General features: G+C 47.6%; 1 protein-coding gene across 1 annotated transcript in view; it reads left to right on the top strand.

The window, feature by feature from the left end:
• SH2B2 (SH2B adaptor protein 2) overlaps positions 1-312 on the top strand; it is a 10,807-nt gene extending 10,495 nt beyond the window's left edge. Inside the window, exon 9 of the mRNA XM_029945729.1 lies at positions 6-312. Within this exon, the coding sequence (XP_029801589.1) occupies positions 6-135 (130 nt within the window). The 3' untranslated portion in view covers positions 136-312. The remainder of the gene's footprint in view (positions 1-5) is intronic.
• Positions 313-9,675: the final 9,363 nt, after the last annotated feature.

The raw sequence follows: 9,675 nt of genomic DNA, 5'->3' as shown, positions 1-9,675 counted from the left end.
CGCAGCCGCAGCAACAGCGCCGAGCGCCTCCTGGAGGCGGCGGGAGGCGGCGCGGACGAGCCCCCGGAGGCAGCGCCCGGCGAGGGAGCGCGGGGACGCACGCGCGCCGTCGAGAACCAGTACTCCTTCTACTAGCCCGGCGCGGCGGCGCCAAGGCCCTGGGGCCACCCAGACGTGCCGTGCGACTGCCCCCGTGCCCGTCCATCCCTCCGTCCAGCGGACCCGACCGGCCACAGGCCGGCCTGGGTGGGAAAAGCGAAGCTCTTCAGTGAAGACATAAATGTTATTAAAGAGCCTGTTTTAGGGACTGCACTTGGCTCTCCTGTCATGCTTTCTCCTGCCCTGGCCTCGGACACCCCTCCTCTGGGCTCGCGGAGATGGAGAAGGGGGGCCAGTACCACACACGGCAGCCCCGCCTCCTACACCCACGCCTCCCCATCCAAGCCCACAGTGGCCTGGTACCTGCCTGGCCCACATCCAGCTCTCAAGAGATCCGGCTCCCGGTCCGGAGAGGAGACAACCTGAAGGAGACCCGGTGCTAAAGCACTAGGCCCCACAGCAGGGCTCAGGGAACTGCCCAGGGGAAAGGGATTGCGGAGGGGGCTTTAGTGAGATTATGGGTGAGCTGTGACCTGAGCAGATGCTTGGGGGGAAAGAATGAAGGGTGGTGGTAGGGGAAAGAGGTGAAAGGAGGGGTCCTTTGATACAGGGACACTGTGGGGGGGGGCAAGTCGTGGGGGCCTTGAATGCCAAGATAAGGAGTTGGTCCCTGGCTAAGAGAGAATAAGGGTGTCCTTGGAGGTGATGGGGCAGGTTTTTTCCACTTTAGCCCAGTGGGGGATTGGGCAGTGGGAGCCCGCGTCTCCACCTCTGACCTAGGTTCAAACTTGGAAGAAAACTGAGGTCCCTTCCACCCCCAGCAGGCGGAGGTCCAGCTGTGGTTCCTGTGTCCCCAGGCACTGGAGGCACAGCCTGCTCAAGGTCACAGCACGCCAGCCCTCTGGCAGTACTCCTCTGGGGAGGATCTCCTTCCTGCTGAGCCAAAGCACACCCCCCTCCCCCAATCCAAACACCTGGGGCCACAGACACAAGGTTCCCCCCCACCCACACAGCAGTGGCCTCGCACAGCCTGCCTCAGTGATGTGCCTTTCGCCCCACCCCCACCCCAGACTGCTGCCCCTCTGCCACCCCACAGAGGGAGGGGTGCAAGGCCGGTGCTCTGGAAAGCAGCCTGTATCTCGGCCTCCCACATCTCCATTCGTTCGGCCGGAGCTGCTTCGGGCTCTTGCCCCCACGCCCTGGTGGTTTGGAGTCTGTCCCACCCCGCAGGAGTAGAGGAGATCCGGGGTGAGGCTCAAGCTGGGCAGAGGCCCAGGGACAGATGAGAGCTCTGTTTGGCTGCCTCCTGCCTGTCATCTGGAGTCCCAGAACATTCCTCCCTTCTGGCAAGAGGCTGAGCCCCAGACATCACCCCAAGCCTGGGGCTCCAAACTGGCTCCCTGAGGGAACTGCCCCTTGCAAGAGTTCAGAGTGGCCTCAGGGTGGGATTGAGACGGGAACACAAATTGTGTCAGTCTTCAGCCCCCGTCCCTCCCTCCTGACACAGTGGGCCACCGCGGAGTGCCCCACGCAGGAATCTGGATATGGAAGTAGGGCAAAAGGCACAGAACCCTGTCACCTTTGCCGAGCTGGGGGCACATGAGAAAGTGCGAGAGGGTCTGCACCCACCCCTCACTCGTAGTCAGTCAGGCACTGCTCCTGTTTTCCTAGGGCAAAATGAGTCTAGGGGTGAATAGCAGAGAATGGGGACCACCCTGGGTTCTCCAAGAGGCACAAGGGCCAGCACCAGTAGGTCAAGTATGAAGGGGACTCTCCACCATGGGGTGTCCAGGGCGATACCGTCAGGCCTGCTACTCAAAGTGGTGCTTCCAGAAAGCCCAGACTCTGTGGGACCCTGAGGAAACCACAGCCATTGCCAGTGGCAGCAACACTTCTTGGGGCGAGGTGCGGGACATTTCAGGTGCCCACTCTGGGCCAGATCGGGCCCACAGGGCAGCAGAGTGCACAGCCAGGCAGGCCCATCACAGTGTGGACGAGCAGCACCAGAGGGCTGGCCCAAGCACGCGGCCACATGGCGGACATGTCCAGGCTGCCTGCTAGGGGCACCGATGGGGGCAGGGGCTGCAGGTTCGAGGGGCAGGGAGTGGTACAGGAGAACAGCCAGCTGAGAGGGGCTTGAATGCCAGGTCAGAACCAAAGGGCACTGGGGAGCCAGAGCCAGCTTGAAATGAGAGTAGAGTGGTCTGGTTTGCATTTAGACAGATCACCCGGGGGTCCGGGGAGTTGGAAGGTTGAGGGTAGGGGAGGATCGATTGGAAGGGGCAGAAACAAGGGCAGGGGGCCCAGTCGGTCTGGGGAGGGGCAGTGAGCTGTGTCAGGGCAGAGAGGAGGACAGCTGGGGAAGATCACCCTTAGACTGCTGGGAGGGGGAGGGGGAGGGGCGGGGACTCGGTAGGGGGAGGAAGGGGGCAGGGGATCTCTGGCTTGAGGCTTGGAGGCCAATTGGACTCACCTGGAGGGCTCCACCTGAGAGGGGCTGTGGAGAACTCGGAATCCAATCCCCACACGTAGGAGAGAAGGAAGAAATCTCGCCAGAGGCAGGTACGCAGTGAAGCCAAATCTGGGTCCATGCGCAATTCCCAGGTGACCTGGTCTCAGAGGGCTCCGAGCTAAACCAAGGGTGCAGGGTCTCTCCGGAGGGCACCCAGGCCTGAGTATGTGAGGTGGGTTTTCCCTTACTCAGCCACGCACCAGCCAGACCAGGAAGGGAGCTGCTGCCCCGTCCTGTCTCCAGACTTGAAGCTGAACTTGCTCCAAGCAGCCGTTGCCATGGGAATGGAGGTACGTGTGCTGGGGAAGGCCAAGGGTCCACACCTGTGCCTGCCCCATCCAAGTGCAAAGCCAGTATTTGATGGCCCTGGTGGTGAACATGCTTGCAGAAATAATTGATGTACCAGCAATGACTCAAATAAACCGTATCCTTTGCTGAGGGCTCCTAAGAGCTAAGTTTGAGCCCTTTTGAAATAGAAGATGTAACATTTCCTGGGTCCTGGACGGAGAAGGGGTTCATATATGCTCAGTATTAAGAGGCAGCAAAGCAGTGCTCTAACGCAGATTTTGAGTAATGAATCTCCATCATCCTCCCCAAATCCTTTAAAAACATAAAAAAGATTCACCTGGCCCAAATTGCCATCCTGCAGATAGAAAAGGCCAAGAGTCCTTGATCTCTTTCATGCCTCAGACCTTGTGGTATCTGATGAAGCCTCGGGCCCCCTGCTCAGAATAATGTTTTAAAACTCATGAAGCATGGCTGGCTCCGTCAGGGGAATGTGAGACGACTCTTGGGTTGTGAGTTTGAGCCCTGCCGCATTGGATGTAGAGATTAAAGACAAAATCTTAAATTGGGGCACCTGGGTGGCTCAGTGGGTTAAGCATCCGACTTCAGCTCAAGGCATGATCTCACGGTTTGTGAGTTTGAGCCCCTCGTTCAGCTCTGTGGTGACAACTCAGAGCCTGGAGCCTGATTCGGATTCTGTGTCTCCCTCTCTCTCCTCCCCTCTCCCACTCACTCTCTCTACTTCAAATATAAATAAACATTAAAAAATTTTAATCTTAAAAAAATACTCATGAAGTAAAATGCATAGACTTGCAAAGGAAACAAATTTTACTGGAATTCAACCAAAATATTAACCACAAAAAACATAATTGGGGGCACCTGGGTGGCTCAGTCGGTTAAACGTCCAATTCTTGATTTCGGCTCAGGTCATGATCTCACGGCTCATGAGTTTGGGCCCCTCGTTGGGCAAGCCTGCTTGGGATTCTCTCCCTCTCTGCCTGTCCCGTGCTCACACGCGCACACACACACACGCGCACACACACACACACACACACACACACACACACACACTCTTCCTCTCAAAATAAATAAATAAACATTCAAAAAGATGAAAAATCATTCAAATAAAAGTTTTAACTTGTGGTGATATGGCAATCTACCTGCCTCTTTATTAGCACTTTTTTTTTTTTTAAGTAGGCTCCACACACAGCACGGAGCCCAATGAGGGGCTTGAACTCACGAATGAGATTAGGACCTGAACTGAGATCAAGAGTCAAGCACTTAACTGATTGAGCCACCCAGGTGCCCCTATTAACACTTTAAATAGCAAGTTCTAGCAGTGGCTCTAATAACTACCATAATTTCAAAGAAAGAAAGACTAGTATAATTGACACTTTGAAGTTTCTATAACCGCTGAGCTCTGATATAAAAATATTCCTGATTTCTAGCTGTGGCAAAGTGACAGGTGCTGCTAATTATTGCTGTGGTTGCTCCTTAAATTAAAGAACTGTACCTCTTAGTTAAATCTTAAAGATGTAATTTTATACCCATTCAAGTTCATGGACTTACTGAATGATTTACACATGAACCATCTCAGAACCTCAGATTAACAACCCTGCTCTAAAGAGTAAAGACAGGACGGCTGGCTGGCTCTGTCGGTAGAGCATGCGCTCCTGATCTCAGGGTCGTGAGTTCAAGCCCAACGTTGAGTGTAGGGCTTACTTAAAAAAAAAAAAAAAGGTGAAGGTGATTTACATGTGTTTGAAATGGAATGTTCACAAGCAGCAGATAAGAAATCAAAAGGACATTACCAAAAAGCCCTCTGCGTGTTCTCTCTCTGACCTTATTCTCCCTGTTTTGACTGTCTGGAAAGGGCCTGTTAAAAGAAAACAATTAAAGGATTTTATGCCCATATATATTTATGCATTCTGACATTCAACTTGAAGCTTTGTAAATTGGAAGATAATTTTGTAACTTCATTGAGATTAAAATTTGGTGCTCAGAGCTTTAAAAGACACCAGCAAATTCAGAGAGACAGAAAGTAGATGAAGGGTTACCAAGGACTTGGGGGAGAGGAGAAGTTATTGCTTAATGTGTATAAAATTTCCATGTATGGTGACAGAAAAGTTTAGGACTTATATACAGTAATAGTTGCACAACATTGTGAATATCATTAATGCCACTGAATTGTACACTTAAAAAGTGGCTAAAATAGGGGTGCCTGGGTGGCTCAGTCGGTTAAGTGTCCAGCTTCGGCTCAGGTCATGATCTCACAATTGTGGATTCAAGCCCCGCATTGGGCTCTGTGCTGACAGCTACTTCAGAGCCTGGAGCCTGCTTCAGATTCTGTGTCTCCTTCTCTCTCTCTGACCCTCCCCTGCTCGCACTGTCTCTCTCTGTCTCTCAAAAATAAAAGAAATTAAAAAACATTTTTTAAAAATGGCTAAAATGAAAAAAATGGGCTGAACTGGTAAATGTGATGCAATTTATAAAACACACACATGCACACACACACGCACACACACAAATAAATTACCATTTATGCACAACAGATTGGCAAAAACTACGTTCAGTACCCTCCATGACCAAAATTGGATCAGTGAGAATTTTTAGTTGAGTAGGAGAGGTAGGATTGGTATAGCCACTTTGAAAAACTTTTTACTTTTTTTTTTTTGAAAGAGGGAGACAGAGAGTGTGAGCGGGGGTGGGGCAGTGAGAGAGGGAAACAGAGAATCCAAGCAGGCTCCATACTGTCAGCACAAAGTCCAATATGGGGCTTGAACCCATGAACCCTGAGATCATGACCTGAGCAGAAGTCAGATGCTCAACTGAGTCACCCAGGTGCCCCATTAACTGATTTTTCTTTAAGAAAAAGAAAGTAAAACATAACACATAGAATGGGAGAAAGTATTTGCAAACCATCTATCTGATAAGAGTCTAGTATCCAGTATATAAAAAGAACTCGTACAATTCAACAACAAAAAGATAAAATAACTCAAATCTTAAAAAAATGAGTACAGAAATAGACATTTCTAGGGCTCCTGGGTGGCTCAGTCGGTTAAGCATCTGACACTTGATTTCAGCTCAGGTCATGATCTCACAGTTTGTGAGTCTGAACCCTGCATCTGGCTCTGCGCTGGCAGTACGGAGTCTGCTTGGGATTCTCTCTCTAACCCTCCCCCACCTCAAAAATAAATATCAATTTTAAAAAATGAAATAGACATTTCTGGGTCACCTGGATAGTTCAGTTGGTTGAGCGGCCAACTCTTGACTTCAGCTCAGGTTATGATCTCACTACCTTGAGATAAAGCCCCCATTGGGCTCAATGCTGGGTATGGAGTCTGCTTAAGATTCTCTTTCTCTCTCTCTCTCTCTCTCTCTCTCTCTCTCTCTCTCTCTCTCTCTCTCTCTCTCTCTCTCTCCCCCTCTGTCCCTCCCCACCTGTCCCCCCTCTGCTCCTCCCCCACTTGTGCAGGTGCACACACATCCACACACAGTCTCTCTCTCAAAAAAAATAGACATTTCTTTCAAGAACATATACAAGTGGTCGATAAGCTCATGAAAAAATGCTCAACATCATTAGCCATTAGGGAAATGCAAATCAAAACCACAATGAGATACCATTTTACACCCACCAGGATGGCTTTAATCAAAAAATTAGAAAACGAAGTGTGTTGGCAAGAATGTGTAGAAAAACTGGAACTTTTTTATGTTGCTTGTGGGAATGTAAAATGGTGCAGCCACTTTGGGAAACAGCTTAGCAGCTCAAAAAGTTAAACAGTTACCAAATAACACAGCAGTTCTGCTCCTAGGTATATACCCAAGAGAATTCAAATGTTCAAAGCAGCATTATTCATAGTAGCCAAAAAGTGATGACAACCAAAATACCCAGCAGAGGATGAATGGATACATTAAATACACTCTAGCCATACAATGGAATACTCTTCAGCCATAAAAAGGAAGAAGTATTGATACACACTACAACCTGGGTGAACCTTGAAAACATTATGTTAGGGGAAGGAAGTCAGACACAAAATGCTGCACATTATAATCATTCCACGTGGTCTGAAATGTCCAGAATAAGCAACTCCACAGAGACAGAAAGTAGATTAGTGGCTGCCAGGGGCTGGCAGGGGGAAGAGGGAAATAGGAAGTGATCACTAGTGAATACAGGATTTCTTTTGTAGGCAATAAAAATGTTCTGGAGTCAGATAATGATGATGGTTGCACAGCTCATCGAATATTCTGATAACCACTGAACTGGTTACAGTTTAAAAGGGTGAATGTTAGGGGCCCATGGGTGGCTCATTTAGTTGAGGGTCCGACTTCAGCTCAGGTCAGGATATCACAGTTCATGATTTCAAGACCCCACATTAGTCTCTTTGCTGAAAGCTCAGAGCCTGGATCCTGCTTCAGATTCATTCTCTCTCTCTCTCTCTCTCTCTCTTTCCGCCCCCTCCCTCTCCCTCTCCCTCTTCCCCTCCCTCCCCCACATGACTCTGTCTATCTCTCTCTCAAAAATAAATATTTTAAAAAATTTTAACAGATAAGCATTTAAAAAAATTTAAAGGTGAACTTTTATGTAGATGTAAATATGTGAATTACATGTCAATAACTACTGAGATAAATAATACAAATGAAGTTATTAAAACTTCATACTGATTTCAAAGATAATTCTATGCTTAGAAAAGGAAAAACTTACACAAAATTTTTTGTGTAAAATTTCAAGATAATTTTTTAAACCTCCATATACACATAGTATATTTAAACTTCTGTTTTTCACTTTTTTGTTTTAAAAAATAAATGTATAATGGTGCCCTGCCAAGGCAAAAAGCATTTTTTTTTTAATGTGTCATTCTCAGTGCAGAGTCCGTCATGGGGCTTGACCCCACGAACTACAAGATCATGACCTGAGCCAAAATCAAGAGTCAGATATTCAACTGACTGAGCCACCCATGTGCCCCAAGGCAAAATATTTAAATATCTGGTGTAAACACTTAAAATGCTAAAAGCTTTCCCCATTTCTAGGATAATCCATGGATCCCAATATTTAAAATTAATAAGGCTTTGTAAGGACCCAATAAAGTATAACCATACCTTGGGTTGGTTTATCAATTGCTAATCTTTATGTTTCTGGAATGATTTATGGAAAAAGTCTCACTGAGATGAGGTTAAACTGAAATACAAGAGGACAAAATCCCCAAAACAATGATCAGCAGCAAGTTCACCACGGCTGAGGTCAAATGGGAAGTGGGAAGGTTTCTTTTTGAGTTACTTTAAAATCCTGCCCGGAGGTCATGCATGGATTTAGATTTTTGCACAAAAGTCAAGGTAGGTTATGATGTCTGTTCTAGTGACGGTGGCAGCATACTAACTTACTTCAAAGCTTCGCGGCATAAAACAACAATCTTTTTATTATCTCTCATGGTTGCATCAGAAATTCACAAAGGGCTTGGCCGGGTGGTTCTGACTCAGGTATCTTACACAGTTGCAGATCCATGGTGGCTGGAGCTGAGCAGCTCCGCCGGCCAGACAGCTCAGGCTCGTCCAGTAGCCTCGGGGCCTCTCGATTTGGGCTGGTGGGGCTTCCTTACAACATGGCGGCCTCGGGGATGTTGGATAGCTTACGAGGTGGCAGAAGGCCTCCAGAGAGAGTAATCTAGAAAGAAAGAAACTGAATTGCATTTTTATGACCTAAGCTTGAAAAACATATGGTATCACTTCTGCACAATTGGTTACAAGCCTACCCAGAATTCAAGGGGAAGGGATTCAGACAGCATCTCTTAGTAGTAAAAGTGGTAAGGTTCTCAAAGAGTGTATGAGATGGAAGATTTTTTTTTAATTTTATTTTTAAGTAATCTCTACACCCAACGTGGGGCTCGAACCCACTACCCCGAGATCAAAAGTCACATGCTCCACCTCCTGAGCCACCTAGGTGCCCCAAGATGGAAGATACTCTTATAGCCATCATTGGAAGGTAGATTCTGCCACAGTGCGCATGGCTGTAACTCTCATTTTTCTCTGCTCTGTCTTACTAAACTCTAAAGTATACCACCAACCAAACTGACATTATGGAGTTTATAAATAAAATATAAGGGTGGATTGGCAACTAAAATGTATAATAATCAAGTGTGCTGGTAGAATCTTTTTATAAATTGGTTCTTGAGGATCCCAGATAACAGTATAAACATTCTGTGGACTTACATAAGTTGTTTCATGTGAGCTTTCTCGATACGGTTTTTTATTTTGGTAAGATATGTATAACCTAAAATTTACCATTTTAACCTTCTTTAAGGGTATAAGTCAGTGGCATTAAGTGTATGCATGTTGTGTAGTTACTACCACCACCCCCTCCAGAACTTTTCTGTCACCCCAAACTCAAACTCTAAACCCAGTAAACAATAACTCCCCATTTCCCCCCTTACTCCAGTCTTGGGATAATTTGTTTTGTTCTATGTTTTTTAAGTAGGCTCCACACCCAGTACAGAGCCCAATGTGAGGTTTGAACTCACAATCCTGAGATCAAGACCTGAGCTGAGATCAAGAGTTAGATCGTTGGGGCACCTGGGTGGCTCAGTTGGTTGAGCATCTGGCTTCAGTTCAGGTCATGATCTCACAGTTCATGGGTTCAAGCCCTGCGCTGGGCTCTGTGCTGACAGCTAGCTCAGAGCCTGGAGCCTGCTTCAGATTATGTGTCTCCCTCTCTCTCTGCCCCTCCCCTGCTCACACTGTCTCTCTCTGTCTCTCAAAAATAAATAAAAAACATTAAAAAAAAAAAA

The sequence above is a fragment of the Suricata suricatta genome, chromosome 8 (genome assembly GCF_006229205.1).
Source record: "Suricata suricatta isolate VVHF042 chromosome 8, meerkat_22Aug2017_6uvM2_HiC, whole genome shotgun sequence".
Taxonomy (NCBI): Eukaryota; Metazoa; Chordata; class Mammalia; order Carnivora; family Herpestidae; genus Suricata; species Suricata suricatta.
The sequence above is the reverse complement of the archived record's forward strand: the minus strand, read 5'-3'. Positions and strand labels throughout refer to the sequence as shown.